Source organism: Mycetomoellerius zeteki, unplaced genomic scaffold (assembly GCF_001594055.1).
Source record: "Mycetomoellerius zeteki isolate Tzet28-1 unplaced genomic scaffold, Tzet1.0 scaffold355, whole genome shotgun sequence".
NCBI classification, from domain to species: domain Eukaryota; kingdom Metazoa; phylum Arthropoda; class Insecta; order Hymenoptera; family Formicidae; genus Mycetomoellerius; species Mycetomoellerius zeteki.
This window is the reverse complement of record NW_017257344.1, coordinates 42,392-67,347: the sequence shown is the minus strand read 5'-3', so window position 1 is coordinate 67,347 and position 24,956 is coordinate 42,392. Positions and strand designations below refer to the sequence as shown.

The following is a 24,956-nucleotide window of genomic DNA, read 5'->3' as shown; positions in this document are numbered from 1 at the left end:
GGTTGAAAACGATCTATTGACTGACCTTATCAATTTGACCTTGAATGGCGCCACCAAGGTCAAGTCAAGGTCAAATCGATTTTTTTAAACGATACACTCTATTTTTGATTTTAGAATTTAATAGCTGAGATCGGGAGTTTTCCAAAACACTATAATAAAGCCTCTTTTTAATCAATACTTTTCAAATTATAAGAGTTGAAAGTTACGGAACTGCCGCGGCATTAGCATTACCTAAACCTAAACTAAGGTGCTCGTATCCCTTTTAATGATGCGAGGATGGGGTGGTCATAGGAGGTCTTACGCAAGCGACAAGATTTTTCAATCGATCTTTTAGAAATAAAGACAATAGTATATCTAAATCAACTGTCATTCGTTTAAGCATTTGTCATTCCTTTAACCCAGCTCGCCTTACCTACCAGTTTTTAGTTACTTCCTCGGCTAGACTCCATCGGGATCTGGAACTTCGTCAAGTTATATCTCTGAATAGAAAACATATTTTTAACTTATCACATGCAAAATTGATATCGTTAGAGTAAGACAAGAACAAATAAACAAAGATGGAAAAAAAAATTTCTTAAATTACATCATAAAAAGTTAGTCTGAATTGCAATGTGAAAAATCGCATTAGATACGTCATATCCCAGTATGGCGAGCTAGAGTTAAAAGAATTACACATTATAGCAAATACTCAAATTGGCGTCTCTCCTCAGTCTGATAATGTGCTAGATTATAAAAACTTAAGACTGCATTTCTACAGAATTCGCGAGGCATGATTCTAAATTCATTTATTATTCGTTGAAGTAAATCATTAAGATTTCGAGGTTTATAAATTTTTAGAGTATTATAAATTTTTCCCTTTAAATATCCCCACAAAAAATAGTCGAGTGGTTTTAGATCAGGCGATCGTGCTGGCCATTCGATGTAACCCTTTCTTCCTATCCACGTATTCGGAAAAATTTCATTCAGATATTGGCGTATTCGTAAACCGTAGTGAGGTGGCGCCCCACCTTGCGGGAACCAAATGTCCTTCAAGTTTTAACGAGCGATGATTTCGGATTGCCGGAACTATTTCATTTTGAAACATGACTAAGTGACTGACACATGTCTGATAGTAATTGTCAGCGTTTAAATTACCTTCAATAAAGAAAGGCTCAATAATGACTTCATTTAAAATTCCAGCCCATACGTTGACTTTTTGCTGATTCTACTTGCTGTATATTTCTTTTTGCATACCTACCTATATATAACTTCGTTTTAACGACATATCAATGAAAAGATATTGTAATCGCACGACTCCTTTCTTTTATTTGTCAGAAGAGAAAGGAAGAACGTTGAATGGATTTTGCATGGAGTAAAATTATGATCTTTTAAATGTGTGGTTAGGAAATAATTGCGGTGGAAAATTTTTTTCGTCGACGACATCAGATTGATAACAAAAACCATTTAATCACATAGTTACATTAGCGTGAGTGCGTATCTCTTTTCACCGATCTCCTCTTATTGGCTTTCACTTTCTCGGCCGCAACTGCAACTTCTATCTGTATACATACTGTTTTCGAAGGCGCCGTGAATCCAGCGATTCCGAGATCAAGCGCAATTTATTTTGCTCGTGAAAATGATACTACGTGATTGGATAATCTCTTCGTCTCGACATGAAGTCATAATTATAGTAGAAGTATTTGCGTTTTAATTAGATGTTTACTCGATTGTGGAACTGTTATTTAAAAATACACACAGGAAACTTTCATTTGAAGACACAGCTATTGTTGCTCGATTTTGTATTGAAGAATCTTATGATCTTTGATCCTATATATTTTATTACAACAGGAAGATTTTAATGTGTCATACAAGGACAGGAAATTTAATAAATATAAAATATCGCTTTGCATAACTAAAATGATAAAGATATTCTACGTATTTTAATTTGTAATATGTACTGTACGTTGCTTGATTTAAGTTTCGCATGATTTAAGATTTCTAATTAATAAGTTAATACATGTGTATGTATATCTGGTTTCTGAAAATCAAATAATTATAAATATATTATATTACAGATTTGCAACGCAACCATAAAATTTGAAATAATGATCTCATAAATACATAACATTAATTCTGACGCTAATGCTAACAATTTAATACCTGTTTACTAAGTTGTCCTTTAATTATTGGATTTGCATTTCATTTTTACACTCATTGTCAGGTTAAGTTAGTGTACAACGGCAATATATACTAATTAATACACGTTAGTGCATTCAACCGAATTCTCTATAAGAAAGCGATCTTGGTTGCAATTAGGATCGAGATGCCATTAAACGTTTGCAGTTGCGAATAGATGTGACGTCTATCTCTACGTGACAAAAATTTCCATAGATGGCTGTATTACACGTTGATGATTCTCGACTTGTGTCAAAGACCTATTATAGACTTTTTATTCGAACATCCGATAGAACAGGATTTGCATAGAGCTTGCACACATAAAGATTAATCAACTGTAGTATCAGCGAGAATAACTAGAATACAAGTCCACATCCATAATATTTTCATAATGTACAAATTCATTAATATAAAAACGGCTAATTTTCATTCTACACTAACAATGTTGAATTTTAAAGGCACAATTGATTCTTTTATTCTGAATTCTGATAAATAAATTTAAATCTGTAAAAAATAATTAAAAATACAGTTTAGCTTCTATGATAGAAGATCAATTAAAACATTCAATTTGCTTACTATAAAGTCGCTTCTTCCATCAATTTTATAATATTTTTTAAAAGAAAATAAATTCTTGTTTTGAGTACATAATGATTTTTTCTAAAATTTGTAATAAGTATATTTTTTAAAGATTATTATGAAGAAAATATTTTCGTTAAAGATAACCATTACTTAAAAGGAAGAAAGTAAATTGAGTAATCACTTTTCTTAATGTTATAGAATATTTTTCTTTGTGCAAACGAAGGGTGAAAATTTCACATTACCGATAGAGAGTTAAGATTGATGTCGGACAAATACGTGCAATTTCGTATGTATACTAGGGAAAGCATTTTTCATGTGAGGGAGATACGGTTCCTGAGCGATTGGGATTTTTGGGTTTCGAATTATGTTAATTTCGTATTTTGCAGGGAAAGTATTTTTCGCAGATATCGAGTAGTATATAGTTACACTGAGCGTTTGATTACACGTCGGATGACTTGCTACTTTATTGCAATGGCCCATGTCGCGGGGTAATCGCGACAGCGATGGCCGTGCGTGTACGACGCATGTATATATTGAAGTACAATCGTGTTCCGCCGGTTCCGCGTAATCCAGTCTTTCCGCTCGTTTTCAGTTGTACACTGATCGTCGTCGTGGAAAGTTCGTGCGCGTGATCGTTCATACGTTGTGCGATACCACGTGCACACCGCCTGCGAATTTTATTCCACACACACTTCGTGTATACAACATACAACATGGATCTACCGGTAGGGATATCAAATATCTTTAATCGTATCTCGATCACATTTAAGCAATGGCACGAGGAGATATACGAATTGCGAGGCCGTGATTTTCGGGAATTGTAAATTCTGAGCAGATCACGTAGATCACGACATGCTTTATCACACTATTAAATTCCAAAAATAATAGCAAATTATACTCACAATTTGAGTTATTTTTAATCATTTCTATAGATTGCTGCTGCTCCTATTCAATATATCGTTAATTCATCTAAAACAATGGAGTTAAACTAAGCAATTAATTTAAGCAAATATATTAAATTTGACTGAAATTTAGTTTATTATTTATCAAGTGTACACGATAACATGGACTTTGTTTATTTTGAAATCAACTACAGAAATAGATTGATTTACATTTTGATATACATGTAATTTACATTTTGATATACATGTAATTTACATTTTGATATACATGAATTTTAAAGTAACGAAATTCTATAAGGATTGAGTTATCATTGTTTCTTTGATATTTAACAGTGCATGTCAAGATAATCTTTTAAACGGAGTGAAAGATTTTTTAATGCTACACTGAAAAAAAAGATTGGCTGCTGCAGCCAATTTTTGGTTGTGTTAGCCTATCGAAATCCTATATTAACATTGCGGATAGGCTAACGCAATCAAAAATTAGTTGCTGTAGCCATTTAAAAATGCTATGCCATATTTTACCATCTAATTTGCTGCAGCAGTCAATCTTTTTTTTCCGTGTACAAGTTTTGGTAAAACTACACGGAAAGAATGATTTTGCTGAAGTATCTAAAAGTTAGATACTGCATTTTTAGATGTTTCAATAAAATTGTTCTTTCCTCAAAAGTATACGCGCGATTATTCTTCTCAAGTACAGAGAGAAAAAAATTTGTTATAAACGCTAATCTTATGCCATGACGGCAAATTTATATATAGGAATCGCAAATTATTTGCAGGTGTAACAAATATCCTTTTTTGTACTTGCTATAAAAATTATTTGCAACAGATGCAAAATATTTATCAAATATACAAATTTATTTGCTATAAACAGTAGACAAATTTGACAATTAAATTTTGTAATCCCTTTTGAGTTTATAGCAAATTTTTGCAACCTTCAAGCTCAAGACACAATGTGAGACAATAGCGATAACAATAGATATAGCGATAGCGATAAATTTCTGACGAGTTGGAATTCTGTGTTTATCGCCTTATAACCTACCAATTTAGGTAGAACACGGAGTCATAATTAAGTCATAATGGTATCACAGAACGTCATCATGATGTCATTTGATACAAAAAAATTGACTTATAAGTGACGAATGAGATCATGATGATATCCTCATGACTTCTGAATTCTACTTGGGAATCAGCGTTCAAATTTTTCATTCTGTTTATGTGTGCTATAATTTTGAAACAGATGGAAGAATATACTACGGTCTATATACGAGATCGAATTGGTTGGCATTTTTATTTTTTTCGCGGCATTGTTCTTTTACAGGAAGCGATAATTATATATCGCTTATTAGTTATTTCTATACCATTCCTATCGCTGTTGCCTCACATTGTGTTTAAGGCTTCACTCGTGGTTCTTATGTTTGGTCCTAATTACCACGAGTCTCACTCGATATTATAGGTGAAGGAGTTAATATAATTTATAAAATTTAATAATTTATAATTAATCCTTACACAATACAAGGTACAATTTGGTGCCTCATCTGTGCACACATGAAACACTAGAATCCGTCTGTTTTTTTTTCAACTATTCAGAATAATTAAAAAAATCTCTAAAAATTCACCAACATACTTTCAAATAGGTTTTTCTAGAATAGATATTGAAACTTCATTTTGAAAAATAATAAAATGTAGTATAATTTATAAATTACCGAAAGATTCAAAGAAACTTGCACTAACAGGAATCGCTCGCACTGAGTGTACACTGGTACCAACTGGTACATATTAAAGCCGTCGTACATAAATTGAAAGATACTTGGAATCTCACTCTGAAGAGTGAAAATTGAGTCAGACTTGAAAAAGAGTGACCTAATTTTCAGTTTTTAAGAGTCAGATTTCACTCTTCTCTCTCAGAGTGACAATTCACTCTAAAAGCTTTAAAGAGTTTAACATAAATATAAAAATATAAGTTAAACTGTGAAATCAATAAAGTTTATTGTATGTTGTTAAGTAAAATATTTTATAATTTGAAATATTTGCATTTAGATGAATCGATATACAACGGCTTTAATACGTACCAATGTTCACTAATGCGTCCAACCAAATTCGTTATTAGACAATAGCAATTGTTCAATATTGAGTCATCGAATGATGCAATTCAAGCATCTAGCGTCTCTTTCGCTTTTCGGTTTTTGATGTTTATGACTTGAATCAAACAAGTTAAAATGTTTTGTCCGAAAAATAAATTTTTAATTAGACAAATTTAATCAAAGATAAACAGCGAAATTTAATAACTGGAGAGTGTCATTGTTGATCGTATATCATGAGTATGTATAAACTTGAAGGTTTTCGAGATTATCGGAAATAATATTTTCTGTACAACAATATAGAGCCTGTTACTATTTGAAATTGTAATAGATATAATATTTATAAGATAAGATTACCACCATAAATGATAAATGATACGTAATAATTGAGAACTGAGTGAAAATCTAAAATTCATTTTTAAATTTCATCTTCCAGCACATAGTGATCTTCAGTTTTTCTTTTTCAGCAATAAGCTATCTATAATTATTGGTTACTTATATTCGAATGTTATGCGTTGAATATTAAGTGTTTACAAAGTAGGATTGACTTTTTATTAACTTTGTAAATGTTTGCTACTTCTTAGAAAAAAGTTACGTAATTTTCCTTGATGTTATTCATTAACTTTGAACTCACAATCAGCACGAATTGCGATGTGTTAAAATCATTGTACAATAAAAATGAAAAAGCCGTCTTCTAATACGTTTTAATTCGAGATTTAAAATACGAGGATAAAATATTTCTTTCGGCATAATTTATTCACTTGCATAAAATAAAGAATATGATTTTATATTCCTCTGAATGAAAAAATGATTTTGTTGAATTATCTAAAAATTTAGCTAGATACAGATCTGAAAATAATTTTGCTAGATTATTAAAATAATTATGTAAGAATCTCAAGATGAGTAATACTGTGATATAAGTTATCAATTCTAATAACCAGAGAGTTAGAGAGCGTCATACATAGTTATTTTGATAAATCAATAAAATTATTTTCAGATCTGTATTTAATTAAAGGAATTAAATACAACTTTCACTTTTTCGCGACCGTTCCGGAATTTACTTGTTATGTATTTTTCTTCACGGAAGTTGAAAATGATCATAATAATGACATTACGTTCAAGGAAAAATTGGTCGATTTGCACACGTACATTGGTATATTTATATAAATGAAGTTAATAAAAGCATTCACAACCTTATGAAATCGTTGTCAGTTATATGCTTTAATAATTTAAAAATTAATTCAGACTTGTTTATTCAACTCTGTTGGTCCAACTCTCGTGCAGATTTCGTAACGATATGAATAAAGAGTTTATTAACTTTATTTCAATGTACCAATCTTTTCTTGAGCGCAGCATCATTATTATGATAATTTTTGGTTTCCATGAAAAAAATACATCAAAAAATCTAGAAATAAAATGATTCGCAAATAGTTACAAAAAAGTTGTATTTTCAACAAAATTCCTTTCGAGCTGATCACAAAAAGTTCATAGGTTATCTGTGTTAAACGATTAGCTTTCGGTAAACGCTTATAAACTAATACATTAATAAATAGATTATGAGTGTTTAAAATTCATTTGTAACGCCGAATGTAAATATCGGCTGTCATAAATGAATCTCAAATCCTCATAATCTAAAATGGAAAATTTTTAGTCGGAAAATTTTTAATCGAAAGAGCGCGCTTATATTTTTTTAAATCCTTGCAATATTATAATGAAAAGCTATAATAGCAAACCAAGCAGACTTGAGTTACGTGACTTTTTCCTTATTCGGAACGATTTTTAGAAGTCATCGTGTTGCTTTTAGATAGTCAAGTAAATCGCGAACGGAATAAATCTAAGATAAGGCGACTGAAGCAGGCAGATAGATAAGCAATAACACATGCGAGCATTAACATACATACAATAGAATGACATTGTTTTTGAGGTCATTTTATACGCGCTTGGACAAATGTAAAATAATTTTATTCTTCCGCGACAAGCGCAGTAAGATCGTGTATCTAATGAATCTTACTTGTGTTACGCAAGCTATTAAGCCCGTAATGACACAATAATTATGTAAGTTCTGGTTTTTTGTGCATTTGCGCGCTGCATAATAAGTATTTTCCTCATGTCAGAATGACAAAATAATACCACTCTCTACAGAAAACAAAATCACGGAACATGCAGACTAACATGTACGAATGATATAATGTAGCTTTATTATCGTTATCGACATGATTGCGATTCTGCGTCATAGCCGATAATGATACCTGTTGTCGAATCTTAGCTGAATGTTGCGCGAATGATATACAGTATATACAGAGCTCAGAGAACGTGATTTGAGATTCGGAATCGTTCCATTGTTAATTGTCAACGTGAACTAGTTATTTCATGTAACACAGTGATAAGCGACGAGTCAATAAACGTCGATTCAGTCGTCGGCACGGAAGTATCTTGATACTTTGCTTTTGAACGATTGTGATAATATTAATTTTCGCGACGCAGAACTTTGTACTGAACAATTCTCTTATCGAGAGTAAGTCATTCACTTTTCTTTGTTACTATCAGACGATAAAAGTACAAGTGCACTGTCCTGGTAGGCTCATCCTTTTTTTAAAGTAATTAGCATCCATTTGACTCGATTAACTTGTCATTAAACGTGATTTATTTCCAAACCGATAATAAGTATCTCCTTCTCTGACTGAATTTTTATTAATTCTACACGAATTTTTTTTATAAGACGCGATCGAAACAATGTGATGGATGTCGATCATGATGCAAGAATCTGTGAAAGAAAGTTACCGTTGTATTTCATCATAAGACTTATTAGCATTAAGAGCGGGGATTTGGAGGGGAAAAGAAAAATTCTGAATTACATTAAATTTCGAATGTGGAATCGATGTATTGTAAATGTGTACCATTTTAAATAAATTTATTCGCAACTCGTGCGATGTTATCTCTGACATTCAACCTTGATAAAAACGAGAGAATAAAAAATTCTATCGTATCTGCTTGGAGTGTGTAATAATTTATATATATATTTTAATAAATATTATGAAGTTAAGAACTTTAGCGCTTCTTAAAATTTATTGGCCACGTTATATCTTTGTGGAATATAAGCATTTTGGACTTTGGATAGACTTCAGAGACTGACTACAGATGGACGACATGCGTATCAGTACGCTAGAAATCGTTTACAAATCGTCTTTTTGAAAAAAAAAGGAAGATTTTTTTACAGAAAGATCGGTTTGAAATAGGCTCAGATGATTTCCAACTGTTATTTAAAAAAAAAATATTTCTTTTGATGCGCGTATCGCTCATCCTATAGATTATGCCATCTTCGTCAATTATGACACATTTGATTACACATTCTGCATTTATGATTGAAGATCATCTTGCTAATTATAATGTTTTGTAAATTTCTCGAGAGTGATAAGATAAATTGAAGTATATAGCGAATTTTTTTTACTTTCATCGCGAATGTCATAGTTCGACAGGCTTAGGAGTCTCGTAGAGTTTTTATGTCCGAGGAGTCGATTCTACTAAGATCAATCAATTAATAAGTTCGTGTTGAATCTCTCGTAGACTGTGGACGCATCGCAACCGAAGGCTATAAGAATGGCAGGATCGGCGGAGAGCGAAAGCGGGCCAGAGGCACTTGACGAGTCACTCTTCGGCATCGTGGACATAGCATTGGTCGTTGGTCTCTTCTTAGCGGCTGCATGGTGGCTCCTGAAAAGAAGAAAGCGGGAAGAACTCACGCCACCAACGAAATCCTACTCTATCCAGTAAGTATCTTTTTCGCAATGCCTTGGATACGTGATTATGTGATCAAATATTTGCATAAAAGAATTTCGATAAATTCGAATGGAAATTATATTATCTGCCTGAGGCAATAAATAACTTTTTCTGAAAGAAGGAAAAAATTTGATTTCTCTTCAATTGTAGACCGACGTCATTCGCCGCGGTACCGCCATCGGAGAATTCCTTTATCAAAAAACTGAAGTCCTCCGGGCGAAGTCTGGTCGTCTTCTACGGCAGCCAAACGGGTACTGCTGAAGAATTCGCTGGTCGTCTCGCTAAGGAGGGTATCAGATATAAGATGAAGGGCATGGTGGCCGATCCTGAGGAATGCGACATGGTATGTTAATCGCTACAGCGCACAATTTACTAAAGAAATTTTTAAATTCAGAGAAAAAAAGAGCGGGAGAGAATCTCTTTTCGAAAGCGATTTAAATCATACAAACATCTATACACGAACATCTACATACGAAGATCTTTATTTTATGCAAGACGGACCGAGCGAGACTTCTCGACCGATGTTGTTAAGCCAATCGAGAAATTACTACTCGTTATTACTACTGTACATATTTCTGGCACGTGTAGAAACATATACATATCATAGTCTTGATTGATCTCGACCTTGCCGCGAATTATAAACGATATATTCTCTATATGACGCAAAGAAAGATTAATATGAAACTAGAAATATTTTTCTTTTTTATAATAGGAAGAGTTGATACACTTGAAAACTATTCCAAATAGTTTGGCAGTGTTTTGTTTGGCCACATACGGAGAGGGCGATCCCACCGACAATGCGATGGAGTTTGTTGAATGGCTGAAGAACGGTGACGCTGATCTCACAGGATTAAATTACGCGGTATGTATGTACATATGTAATCATTTCTGTATATACAAGCGTGGCACGCCATAATCGTCATCAATTTAATTATCTAAATTACTTTGTCCTTCAGCAGGCAGCGTGTGTTGTTCAAGTGTTCACTACAGTTTCCATAATACACACAATAAACGATAATAATCTAATTAATAATACGATCAATAATAATAATTATTATAATAATAATGATAATAATAATAATGATGATAATGCCACGCGGATATAACTTAAGGATATGAACGATGCAAATAACGAATTTGTCTTCCTCTTCCTTATTTTTGACTATTTCTTTCTCTCTCTCTCTCTCTCTCTCTCTCCACGCTTTTCTTCTTCGGCATCTTTTTTCGAGCTTTTTCTGTGATTTTTTTACTTTCGTATCTCTCTTTAGGCCGTGTTCCGATATACACCGCCAATTATAGCACTTAGATGGAGCGCAAAGTCTTTTTAAAACAAATTTTTTGATTTTGATTCATTGAGCGTTTATTTTAATTCTGTAGAGCAAACCTTCTAAGAATTTTAAATACAATAAGACAAAGCACTGAACAAAAAAAGAAAACAAAAAAGGAGTAAGAGATTAATACATTACAAATAAAATGAAGCTCTACGAATAAAAAAGAATAATGAAATAACAAAAAATAATAAACAGAGTTAAAGTTCGAGAAATGATGTTCGGGAAAAATCCATCGTGGCAATCAAATGACCTGAAATTGTACATCTTGAACGAATTTATTGAGAATACTTATAATTTCATTAATTGCCATTAATTCTAATGAATTTGCTCACTTTTGTAAAATCGATCTTCAGTGCAAGGCATATTCATGTAGCGCCGTAATAGTAGATGTTTGTATTATGCCCATTCTACAATAAGCCATAATTAGACATAAAACAGAAGCCAGAAGCTGGAAATTGACGACTGTAATTGGTCAATTTTTCCAGTTTCTAACTTCTGCTTTATGTTTAATTATGGCTTATTGTAGAATGGCCATTACGGTGCGTTCCAAGTCACGCATGAAGCGCATAATGCATCATTTGTCTTTGTTGTTTGCCAATTAATAAAGAAGGATAAAACGATATATCATGCGCTTCATGCGTAACTCGGAACGCACTCTAAAGCGAGGAGCACAGACTCTTGTATAACGCATAACACATAAGGCATAAGAAATTCAACCAATCATAATTCTTTATTTCATGGAAAGGAAGAAAACGAAGGACTTTGATTGACTTATTTTCTTTACGTGTTATGTGTTTATGCAAGAATTTGTGCTCCCCGCTTTATGTGTTATGTAATGTATGATTCGTCCAATAGTATACAGTGTACATATGGGTGCGTTCCACTTAAAGTCCGCAACGATCATGATCACGGCCACAGTATTTGCCGTTCCACTAGCTTGAAGGCTCTGCGAGCGAAATATTAAGTGGATCGAGTTTTGTGTGTGAATAGTCTCTGTAACATGGATGCCATTGAGGTAATCGTACCGCGCTGTAAAAAATATAAATCTGAAGACTCATCGAGTTTTGATGAATGGGAAGTAGTGTTTATCTTTTTCCGGATCGTGCTTAAAACGCTATTGTAGATCCGGGGTAACGCGCTTGATAGAGTGAATAGGAGTTATGGGCTGTGTTCCGAAATTTACTGCCATTAAAAATCTATAGTTTACGTCACGTGCACTATAGATTTTCAGTACTGGCAGTATATTTTGGAACACAGCCAAAACGTAAAATGAGTGCATTCAGTACCACGACCGCTCATTGAGCGCTCAGTGAGCTCTTGTATCTGTTTGGTCTATATTTTTAGTTTTAACGGAATATGCCAATAAGATGCAAGCGCTCACTGAACGCTCAGTGAGCGGTTGTAGTGGCTGCGTTCAACAGAGAAAGCAGCTTTGCAACTGTTGTAAAATTCTTGAATATGATTGGTTTATACATTTAGATCCAATTCTAAGGGCAAGACCAATCATATTAAAGAATTTTACAACAGTTGCAAAGCTGTTTTTTCTACTGAACGCAGCTACTGAATACACCCACGCACAATGATAGCAGACAACGAAACAATTATAAAACGAGCTGACTCATCTGTGAACCATGGGCGTCGTGAGTTCGATGCGGTCGTGATTAATGATATCATTTATGATGTTTTTTTTTTCGAGACTACACAATCGCAGTTGTTATGCGGAACGGGCGCTGCGAGCGTTACAGGCGTTAAATGGAACACACTATATAACACACGATCATATATGATACTAGTGCTGTATGATACTAGTGCTTAACATCGCAGTTTCTCCGGTGGAAAGTGAAAGTACCGATAACGCGTCGAAGTACATGAGTGAAATCGAATTATTGCTCTCATTTGGACGCGAATACGTGATACTCTGCAAGTTACGAACATCGGAATGTCATGTGCTAAATTCTTCCGTCTCGCTCTGCAGCACTATCGCCAGGCTGGCAATGTGGCGCTGGCAGCGCGGCAACGTGCTCCAATATTGCTCATATCGCACGAGGTATCAAGAGATACGAGATATCTCGTTCGAGAGATATCGCGATTCGAATCGTTGGAAAACAAAATCCGTGTTTCAAATTGCACGCCAATAATCGCTTCGCTTAATCGTTATTATTATTTTTTGTTTTAGGTATTCGGGCTAGGTAATAAAACCTATGAACACTATAATGAGATTGGAATAAATGTGGATCACAGATTGGAGCAGCTGGGTGCTACGCGCGTTTGCGAGTTGGGTCTTGGGGACGATGATGCAAAGTAGGTTCTCGGGAATGTGCTTCTTTTTTTCATATCCGTTCTTTATTTTTACAATTTAATTAAAGTACAAAAAAAAAATTCAAAGTAACAGTTAAAATGAAAATTAATATTTTTAAATTATAACATTGATTATAGTCAAGACAAATATATTTTACTTATTTTATCATCCATTCTTAATATTTCTACAATTTTTTAGAATTTCTTTTTCTTAATAATTAATTTTAATGTTACAGCATAGAGGATGACTTTATTACGTGGAAAGATAAATTTTGGCCAGCTGTCTGTGAGTTCTTTGGCATCGAAGGCACTGGCGAGGATGTCAGTATTCGACAATACCAACTTACAGAACATATAGATCTATCAACTGATCGCATCTACACCGGAGAACTCGCTCGTCTTCATTCCTTCACGAACCAGAGATCGTAAGTTCTTATTTACTACAGAGTTTTTTCAAATAATCACTGTTCCCATTTTTAGAATTTTTGATCTTTTATTTGTAGGCCATATGATGCGAAAAATCCATTCTTGGCTCCTGTGAGAATAAATCGCGAACTACATGGTCCAACATCCGACAGATCATGCATGCATATAGAATTCAACGTCGAAGGCTCCAAAATACGTTACGAGACAGGTGATCATTTGGCCGTCTATCCTGTGAACGACACGGAACTGGTGAACAAAATTGGTGAACAATGCGGCGCGAACTTGGATACTGTTTTCACCCTTACGAATACAGACGGTATTTACTTGCTCTTCTTACTTTTACTTTCTTCTCTAATTTTTATGTGAGAATGATTTATGCGTTTGGATTTTTTAAAAAATAATCTACTATTCGCTTTACAGAGGAATCCTCGAAGAAGCATCCATTCCCTTGCCCTTGCAGCTACAGGACTGCTTTAACACATTACTTAGATATTACAAGTAATCCACGCACGCATATTCTCAAGGAGTTAGCAGAGTACGCGACCGATCCCGCAGACAAGGAGAAGCTAAAACTGATGGCGTCGACCACCGCAGAGGGCAAAGCTGCCTATCAACAATGGATAATCCAAAATAATCGCAATATTGTGCATATTTTAGAGGATATTCCCAGTTTGAAGCCACCTCTAGATCATCTGTGCGAGATTTTGCCACGATTACAATGTCGATACTACTCAATATCCTCGTCTCCGAAGGTATCTCTTTTAATTGATTGTAAGAACGATTTAAGAAGAGGTTCCTTTTAAAAAAAAGACATAAAAAAATCATTCTTTCCGTTTTAGCTTCATGCAACTTCGATCCATATTACGGCAGTAGTGGTGGAGTACAAAACTCCGACCGGCAGAATAAACAAGGGCGTAACAACCAGTTGGTTGAAGGAGAAACATCCCTCCGATCCACCTTGTCTCGTTCCGATTTTTGTAAGGAAATCTCAGTTCCGCTTACCAACGCGCCCGAGTATCCCTATCATCATGGTTGGTCCGGGAACCGGTTTAGCGCCATTTAGGGGCTTCATACAGGAGCGAGACTTTGCCAGAAAAGAAGGTAAGCATGCTTTTGCTTTCGATATCTCATAACATATTCTCCCCATCAGTAGAATGTATCAATATTTAAATCTTAATTCCAGGTAAAGAGACGGGTGACACGATACTGTATTTTGGATGCAGAAAAAGCCAAGAGGACTATCTCTATCGTGAAGAATTAGAACAGTATGTGAAAGATGGCACTTTAACATTGCACACCGCGTTCAGCCGGGAGCAATCGCACAAAGTCTACGTCACACATTTACTCGAGAAGAACAAAGACGAAATATGGCGTGTCATCGGCGAACAAAACGGACATATTTATGTTTGCGGGTTAGTTTAAAGAATCTATTATTATAAAAAAAATTTATATTAAAATTTTTACATGTAAATTATGTATGTTCTTTCTTAGGGATGCAAGAAACATGGCTCGCGACGTGCACAATATATTGCTTAAAGTGGTGATGGAACGTGGCAATATGTCAGAACTTGATGCTGCAAATTATATCAAGAAGATGGAGTCACAAAAGCGATATTCTAGTGATGTTTGGAGTTGAGCCATATTAATTGTATACTAGAGAAATATACAAAAGAATTTTTCAAAGTGCGAGGGCCAGAGCTTGATGCTTGATTCATTAAAGCGATGGAACGGTAGTATAACGACATTCAGTCAAATCACTTCTCATTTTCTCTATCTTCATTCAATAATTTTCATCCGATGAGTTTTATTCCGTCATGAATGTCGAATGATATTTAAATTACATTCGATAGCCAGAGCTAGCATTGCATAGAGACCTTTTTAAAGTTTATGCAAAGTATTTAAATATATATGACTTATTTTTCGTATTCGTGTCTTTGTAGATAACAGAATAGATCGTTTAAATTAAATGTTTAAATGTATTAGCTACTTATTTATGTAAGTCCGATCTTCGATGAAAGGACTGACTTCATTTAAATTTTTTTAAAAGAAATGTAGAGAAACTCGATAACACTTGGGATTTTTTGTACATACACTATTTACACACAATTTAAATAAATATATACATGACACACATTATCTCGTGTTTAGTAAAAGCGTTCGTTAACTCTTCATTGTCAGAAATTGTCGCCTTTGCTATTTAATAGTTTGAAATATGTTTATCGAGTTTCTGTACATATTTACGTTATTCGTATGTAGCATCTCTGTCTATTTCATCAAGAATGTTAATCAGTTATTTATCTACAAAATTATAAAAATTATTTCATGACTAATTTTATTATAATTATATAATAATTTTTATCATATCTGTACAATTACTTAAATGAACTTTGATAATTTTTATGTTCTATAAACAACAAGACGAGATAGATTAGCTCGTCTCTGCTGATATTTTAACACTCTTAACGTATTGTTTAATAAAACATTGTCAAGTCTGGTCATCGTGATATAACAAGTACTATTCGTTACACAAATTGTACAAACAGTTTCATTGAATTCTGCTGTTTTTCATTATCATCCGCGATCGTTCGATCGCAATACGCCAATCTAGTATAAATGTTACATCTCACATCGAATATAAAGCGAATATAATATAATGAATATAATTTCTTTTTATAAGATCAGTATATACATATATAGACAATGTGAATAATTGTTATTATGCAAGAGGACTTTGTAATTGTTGAGTTTGCTCTTGGTACTAATTATATGTATAAAGTACATTTCCTAGAAGTGTAATCGGTCCACATCAATTGGTGATATTAGTCAGTATATAAATAGTGAAATCTTTTATGCGATATTTTGAACAAGTTTATTTCAGTGTTTGAAATGATATTTTTACCTTAAGTTGGTACGTGTGAACCGAAACGATCTATAGTGAAACTTAAGGCTAAGGACTTGTTATTAATGAATATTAATTCGAATTCAATCCATTGTAGTTACTGCAGCATATAGTATGTACAAATAAAAATTATCGCGAGCGTACTGGTTTCAATCACCATATATTAAAATTGTTAACTCAGGCTTCCTCTGTCTCTAATTAAGATCAAAATGAATTATAATTGAATTAATTATAAGTGAATTTTGTAAGTGAATCGATGTTGATGCAACAATGTAACTGTTATCAATAATGAAACTAAATAATACAACTGTTATTGTTATAGCAATTATGAATAAGACGATCGCTGTTTATTTACGTAGCGTTTTTAATCGTTTTTAATCCGAGGATGTAAAGGTATGCGTGTAGCTATGAGCGGTATCGTAATCGATTCTTAATTTAGGACTGTTTTAAGTAATATGTCTTAAGATGTTAATACGACTGTGATAGGTTTATGACATCTTCAGACTATACTTAAGATAGTCTTAAATATGAGAACTTATAAACCGGCCTGTCTTATATAGCGATTGTACAACGAATTATAACTAATTATATTTTTACACGATGCATGTAGGGATGGTGAATAAAAATCATGTTGATCAACATATGTAAAGCAATCAGGGGATCGATTGTATCTTGATTATATCATTTGTAATGTAATTTTATTCGCATATCGAGAAATAATATTGTTATTATTAATTTTTCACGAATGTATCTGCATAAAATGATTTTATAATTTTTTTCTCGTAAACATAGAAAGTAATTCCAGTTGAAAAATAATTGACTAAATAAAGAATGAGACAGAGATCGATTGTGTCTATGGTGGATACACAATACCCCTATAAGCGCATAATATTATTTAATATTAAATAATATTCCTGAAATATTAATAGATGGTTATATGTCCACTCCTAATAATATTATATGATTATTAAAAGTAACGTTTAAAGTATTTATTTAATGTTACTGTAATATCGTATAAACATTAGAAAGTATTAACAGCATTTACTTTAATTTGTAAAACTGTTACATCTGTTCAGTATAAGTATACGTTTAAAAACTAAAAATGATTTTTGCTCTCATTTGTAGAACTGGATATGTACTTAAAATCATGTTGAAACGTTTTTTTAGCACAAGATGCAGCATAGACTGATAAGAACTTTTCGTTACTGGATTGTGAATTCAAATTGCACAAAATTAAAAATAATTAATATTTATTAATATTTTAATAATGTTTCAGGAATATTAAAATATAATACCTATTTATTATAAGTGGACATATAACCTCTATAGAATACTCCTGTAATATTAAAAAAATATTTATATTTTCGAAATATTATAACATTATTTTAATTTTTTTAATAATATTCATGTAACATTCTAGGAACATTTTGCGCTTATAGGGACGTGATAGAAGGTTTGTCGCGTCGCGTGCTCCAACATGTTCTAATTGCTCTCACCATAGCTCTTACCCACTCCAACGTGGTTGATAGAGTGAATAGGAGCTTGCGACGTGACAAACCTTGAGATACATGTGAATACCTTGAAACGAGATAAAAATTACAAAAGTGATTATTTAAATATTTGTGATTTCATTGGTCAACACCAGTGAATTTGTTAACTTTTGTAATTTTTATCTTGTTTTGAGATATTTTCACGATCATCTTCTTGTAAGTTACAGAAACGTTTTACCGGCGAAAGTAAATTATCCTTTTCCTTCTACGTCAGTGGAGATTTTTATCATCGACGTGGGTTCGTGTCTCAGCTGAATAAGGATTGTAAAAAAGTAGACCTTCACAACCCTCAGTATAATAGTATATATCATGCGCAGAGGGGTGAAGCGAACCTCGTCGTGGGTTATATCATGGTCAATATTTCAGATTTCAATCACGATTCGAGCACGGGATCGATAGTAGGATTAGTAGGCTCGCGTGAGGTGTAAAACAGAAATTATGAATGGTAAAAATAGGCGTGGCGGCTACGCAACCGCTCTGCTGAAAGCCCTGAAAGATCCCAGTCGAGGACGTTACGAACGTCAGAAATTGGAAGAGAGTCAGTAAGTATTCTTTCTCTCCCTCTCTCACATCGAAAACACGCGGGTTGCGGTATCTTTGCGACGGGAACGTCGCCGATTGGATCTTGTTGATGGCGGAGACCCTCAGGGAAAGCATGAAATGCGAAGGAACAACATCAAGAGAAGCACGTAAGTTTGTTTATTTATTTTGCATTATATGCAATTCCGAGAAATTATCCCATGATTATTGAGTAATTGTTGATTATTGAAATTGTTGGGAATTATTCGTCTTGTAGGATTAGTCCGCTGACGCAGAAGATAAAGGCTCCCCAACATCTGCTGCGACTCAAGGACGAAGAGGATGGATGCAACGACGAATGGGACGGTCGTTTCCGACTACCTAGTTTGCCACGGCAGAAAGCGTTAAAGGATGACGTCCTGTCCAATGGCAACAGCGCAGCAACGTCTGTTTCATGGTCGCAGGAGGTGGAGAGCGTGGCAACTCAGAAATTGGAGGAACAATGGGTGACTGTGGAGAGAATCTTCTACGAGGAGGACAATCAGTTGCTTAAAGAATCTATTTTGGACGAGTGCATGCAGTGGAAAACACAGATACCGTATCTGAGAATAATTGGCAAGAACCCGACTTGTGACAGCAACAGTACGCAACGTGACGTTGGCTCCAGCAGTAACAAGACAAAGAAACTTGATGATCCGCAGAACGATGAAGTATTCGTAGAACGCAATCTTTCAATGAAGGTAAAGAGTTTCTTTCGTATGTTATAATCTACATGTATATATTGTACTATTCTTTATATACTTATATAAAAAATACTTATATTATTTATATTATTTATAGGAAGGAGAGGATTCTGTGCAATACAAATTGAATAGGGCAAAATTCGAAGATGTTCTTGACATGATGATGGAATGTGTAATCTCAGAGCTTTTTCCTAACGAGAAGGATGAAACAGATTCTTTGCACGACGATTTCACTGACGCCCTAAGAATAGCTCTCGCTCCTGTTCACGGTAATAGAAATTCGTCAAGAAATTCAAAAACGAATTGGACAGAGGAAGCAATCTCACCGAATTATATCGAGAACAAATCTATAAGTATAAGAAATCGATTGCTGGATTCAGAAAGTTCCCTTCAGACAATAAAGAACGATGCGAATCTTCAAGGAATCCAGAAGTAAGATTAAAAGAAAGTAAAATATCGAACACAGGCGCGCTTTTTGTTACTTAATGTATACTTGATTTCTAGGAAATCGAGAAAGTCAATCTCTGCAAATAAACTAAGAGACTTTGGTGATACGGAAGATGACGCTTTGAAGTCCAAGGAGCGGCTGTGCACGCCACATATTGGCAGAAATAAGCTTGGCACTATTTTTAATGAGAGGATTGTTGTAAGCCCCGTGCCTTTTACAGTGTCTACACGAGAAAGCTTCTCTACTGTAAAGACCATCCCGATTAAATTTATAAACGAGGATTTGGAAATCTCTTCCGCCCAAGGTAGCTAATATTGAGTTATTTCAATATCGATTAACACAAACATGAATCGCTATATTTTAGGATTAGTTCGAAACGTTGGCTTCCAAAGTTCTGCGAAAAAGCCAGGTGCCTTTTTGAGGAATCCGAATATTCATTCCGCCTGGCAAGCTTCTGTCTCTCCTACTGTTTGGCCGAAAAATATCCGACTCGCTCCCATAGACACTTCGAGACTTCCTAACAGCAAAAATAGGTACATTAGTAACAGTTCAAACATTTCTTTGGTCTTTAAATAGTCGGGAAATTTAAGAGCGAAGAATAATTCGAATTATAAATTTCAGATCATTGGCGCCATCGCCTGCTGTCCAGCATTGCAGCAGAAAATCATTGAGTCCGATTTCTCATCCCATGATACCAAAATCCGCCCATATAACTCGCGATTGTAGCATCAATTTTTTAGAGATTCAAGGGAAGCACATCGTTCCCACCTGGGACTGTAATCCCAAAGTGGCCAAGAGCAAGAAAAAGAAAACCCAAGCAAAGGAAAGACTTTGAGAAGAAGCTTAACGCGATAAAATCAGAAGCGCTTTGAATATTTGCATGCGAGAAATATATTTTTCAAAAATGTCAGACACGTGTATCCTGCATGTAACTGCGAAGAAGCCTAGGAGTACAAAATGCTTTAACGCGTTCGGTTTTACAGCAGGATAATGCCTGAAGCACGGTGAAACGCTTTAAGCTGAAGTATATATATATATACACACACTACATATTTACTGCGTGCGTCAGTAGGTCTGTTCGCGTTGCTTGCACTTTTTATAAGAATCTTTTTCAGAATTTTCTCTTTCTCTCTTTTCAACGCCCGAATTATATATTTATCTCGTTTCAAGTGCAAAAATTTTGGGGAATTTTAAGCAACGCGAACAAACTTAATGTAAAGTATACTTTACAAAAGATGATCGTCGCACGCATATGCGACGGCGTTTTATTTTAAATATCGTTATTCCGTAGGTAATACTGTTTCTACCTCACCAAGTGTCCGTGTTGTTCAAGTATTCTACACGCTTATCGCGAGTGGATATATTTTTGTATACCGCACAATTATAAAAATTTATTGTATATGAATAAATATATATAATAACTCTGTTGTTGGACAAATATTATATCGCCTTCTTATCCAGTGTTGTTCTAATCCTGAAATTCGATTCCATCTAGAAATCCGATTACGATAATTAAAAATGAAATATAATAGTGTTCTATATATATGCTATGTCGTAAATATAAAATAAGGTCGTTTCTTTTTGCTCGTTATGTCATGTGACATTAAGATTAAAAATATGCAAGAGACTATGTGTATATATAAAGACAATAAAATAGCAAAGGTTACACCTGGCAAATGAGTGAACCTTTGTTAAATTATAATCTCACATGTTCTTGTAATAACACCTCGAGGGACACGTGGCACGGAGCAGCAGGAAATTCGAACAGAAGCGGCATTTGCGCAAGTTCGGCGCTTTTCCCTCTTCGGCGGCCGCGACGCGTTTAGTTTCGCGCGAGCTTGCAACAGTGGAGGATGCTTTAACGACGGTGAAAAGTTTCGGTACGTCGAGAGAAAATTCAAAATAACGCAACACGATCGGATCGCGCTGTGATAAAGGAAAGAACAAAAAGACAAAGAAAGTTTTACAGAGAGTTTGACGCAGGTTTTTTGATCCGAGCACAACTGCTGCAGGATTTATTTACAAGCTAGTTCATATCATCGAATCGAGAAAAAGTAACCGTCCACTGATTAGATAAATTTTTAAACAAAATGTTCTTTATAAGATAATTTGCTTTTAATGTGGGAAATAATGTCCCAGATAGCAAAGCGTGTCTCAGCAAAATCTCGCAAATCTGTGATTGCTTATGATGCTGATAACTTGTCGTAGATTTGTCTTCAACAATTTCGAATATACCGACATTGTAGCAACATGCAGACAACAATGTGTATGCGTATTGCCAGCAGTTTAACAGCAAGATAGCTACATCAATGTTATCTTGCGTTGTCGGCAATATAATAAAGCATTGTATAATATTATTATGGCAACATGATGGCAATAGTACGAATTTTGATGATGACGATTTTAAAGTTGTCGACAAACTGCTGGCAAATTGCTACTCAATGTTATGATATCGTGAAGACATCAAGTTGCCAACAAATGAGGACTCAGTTGCTGCAATTCTAATAGCAACGCATACTTAGCAAGCAATATGCCAGCAACAAGACAAACACGTTGCTATCTGGGGTCGCAATACATGTTTTTCGGGGGTACTTGATTATTCTTTAAATTCTTTGGAATGAAATCTCATTCTAAAAAGTTAAATTTGAGTCAGTCTTGATAAAGAGTGGATTAATTTTCAATTTATCTTTAATTTATCTTTAATTTATCTTTAAGGGTGAGAGAGATTTCACTCTTCATGGAGTGAGATTTACTTTAAAGAGTAACGTGTAACAAGCTTGAAGAGATAACCGCTCAAATTATAAAGACATTTGTAGAAAAATATCTTTCAAGTAATTACAAGTGACATAATCCTGTAGGATTTTTGTTAAAAGGCATACAAACGTGCGGATCTATTGGACGTCCCATGATAACGCAGACAAAGGACCTCGTAAAGTATCCCATCGGCGATATGTCTACTTACGAAAGGCCGAGCGACGTGCATCATTTGTCGACGATGACAAGGATTGTAGGGGTGTGCACCGCTATTGGTGAGTCCTAATAATATTTATGTTTCGCATTTAATAATCGTACACTTCATCCCCCCGTCCCGGATCCTACAATTATTATTATTGATGTTATTTTTCCATCTAGAAAAATGGATCTTCCATCGATATAGAAGCTAGGAGATTGAAATTCAGAAATTATTAATTTATCATTAATACTAAGATTTATTAATTAATTTAAGAATCTATAACAATTATAGGTCGCGAGTTAGTAGCACGATATCACAAATTATATATAAACCAATATAGCATAAATTGTTTCAACAATATTGCAGCAATATTGGCTGCGTTCAGCAGATAAAGCAGCTTTATAACTATTGTAAAATTCTTGAATATGATTGGTTTATACATTTAGATTCAATGAGGAACTAAAGGCAAGACCAATCATATTAAAGAATTTTACAACAGTTGCATAGTTGCTTTTTCTGCTGAACGCAGCCATCACAACATTTCAACGATATTAATATTAAAAATGTTGCAGCAATATTGCCGCAATCTTCTGTTCTGTATGAGTAAAGAAAGAACTTTTGCTTAGTTTGAATAAAAATTTCATCTCGAGAAAAAAGGTAACGGCAGTGGCGGCGTAATGAAAACGTTCCTCTCTGCTGCTTTGAACGAGAATGGAGATCATGGGGATGGTGCTGGGACACTGCTTTTCATTACTGCTTAGAGATGGTAGAAAGGCTCTGTACCTGTCGGCGAGGCTATTTACACCTGCTTAATATTAATGGATCGTTATAGCACAGCCGAAGACAGTAGCTCGGAACTCCGAGTTCTTTCGAGGTCCACCCCCAGTGAAGGGAATCTCGTGTTTAAATAGTCGCACATTATCGGACTTCTGTGAAAATTCCATGGCGCGTTCCTTATTTCCCAGACGATTTGAATTCTTACGAAAGAAGAATTCAAGTTGTTTGAAAACCGGCGAGACAACGATAACAAAATGATAACGCAACATAAATAAACAAAAAATGACAATTTTATTTTTAAACAAAAATATTGAGGAAGAAGTGGAATAGATGAAAATGTGGACTTTCATTTTATTATTTTTGGTGTAATTTTGTATTTTTAATTATATTCAAGTCAATGATACATATATTATAAATAATAATTAATCTAAGTTTAATATAAAATATATTTAAAATAATTAAAATAGTTTACAATGGGAAAAATTATTTAAATGAAAGGACTGTGATGCATTTATCTGAATATTCTGAATGTGATGGTGTGTAAAGTGGGTTCTATATATTTTTACAGAATCTGGTGGGTTTCTTCAAGTCTATTTGAACTTCCTATAAAATCCCCCTTAAATTCAAAGTTAAAATCTGAACGTATAGAGATATTTTATCTGATTCAAAAGTTTCTTTTCATGGACACATTTTCCTATAGCGATACTCTTGCGTTGAGCATGTCCTCATGAATGCTTATCACGAGCAGGACGAGTACCTCTTTTCCGCTTATTACAGATACCTCCAGAGATTTCTTAAAATTATTTTAAGGCGATAACCGCGAAGATTTTTAATGAAATGATATTAAAGCTTTTTCGTATGTCGTATTTTCAATATCAAGTTTAATGTGGCTGAAAGTTTTTTTTTTACAAATAGTTTAAATCCTAAATTAATTCTTAAGATGTTACTCTTTTTATCTATATGTATATTTTCGCTAGTATATAATCTCTAATAACAAACTTCCAAGGAACGTTCAGAAAATGTCCGTATGTCCTATGAACATTTTAAAGACATCCCCAGGATGTATCTCGGATAAAGTGTGCTATTAGAGTTTAAATATGTCAACATTTTTATATTAGGCCGCCTAACAAGTGAATTTAATATAATACGAACCCTGGAATTAAAAAAAACAATAATAATGCTCCGCAATATTTATTTAATGTTCATTTCTAATGTAGATTAATCTCTGTTTAATTTACTCTTTATCCTTTTCTAATTCTTAAAACTAGAAAAAGAAAAAAGTAAACCAAGATTAAAGTTAATCTATATTAATAGATTAATTATGAAACGGGCATAAGAACAAATAACCTTTTTACAAGCAGTCTTATTTATAACTGAATTTTAAGTGGGACTCACATTACTCCAGAGCAGAAACCCTTTTGTTCTGTATATATATATATATATATATATATACAGGGTGTTTCCAAATTAAATGGCAAAACTTCGGGAGCGTGTAGAGGAGTAAAAAACTAAGAAAAAAAGT

The 24,956-nt window shown here is 34.0% G+C and overlaps 3 protein-coding genes across 5 annotated transcripts in view; all 3 read left to right on the top strand.

The window, feature by feature from the left end:
• The first annotated feature begins 3,288 nt into the window (after positions 1-3,288).
• On the top strand, positions 3,289-15,438 carry Cpr (Cytochrome P450 reductase). Its single transcript, XM_018452883.1, has 11 exons — positions 3,289-3,458; positions 9,278-9,480; positions 9,641-9,833; positions 10,203-10,352; positions 12,998-13,122; positions 13,356-13,544; positions 13,623-13,861; positions 13,966-14,297; positions 14,385-14,646; positions 14,729-14,957; positions 15,037-15,438. Exons 1-11 carry the CDS (start codon positions 3,447-3,449, stop codon positions 15,179-15,181), a joined length of 2,079 nt encoding a protein of 692 aa, XP_018308385.1. The 5' UTR covers positions 3,289-3,446; the 3' UTR covers positions 15,182-15,438.
• Positions 15,439-18,083: 2,645 nt separating this feature from the next.
• LOC108725688 (uncharacterized) lies at positions 18,084-20,840 on the top strand. The gene is made up of 7 exons (XM_018452868.1): positions 18,084-18,232; positions 18,361-18,683; positions 18,791-19,253; positions 19,354-19,688; positions 19,761-20,008; positions 20,069-20,237; positions 20,326-20,840. The coding sequence occupies exons 2-7, from the start codon at positions 18,655-18,657 to the stop codon at positions 20,537-20,539; spliced, it is 1,458 nt and encodes a 485-aa protein (XP_018308370.1). The 5' UTR covers positions 18,084-18,232; positions 18,361-18,654; the 3' UTR covers positions 20,540-20,840.
• Positions 20,841-21,543: 703 nt separating this feature from the next.
• LOC108725692 (uncharacterized) overlaps positions 21,544-24,956 on the top strand; it is a 29,365-nt gene continuing 25,952 nt past the window's right edge. The window contains exons 1-2 of one of the 3 annotated variants that reach the window (XM_018452875.1): positions 21,544-21,584; positions 22,578-22,733. In XM_018452875.1, the coding sequence (XP_018308377.1) occupies positions 22,610-22,733 (124 nt within the window). In that variant the 5' untranslated portion in view covers positions 21,544-21,584; positions 22,578-22,609. Of the gene's footprint in view, positions 21,759-22,562; positions 22,734-24,956 lie in introns of all 3 variants that reach the window. The other 2 variants (XM_018452874.1, XM_018452873.1) reach the window with 2 other exon arrangements.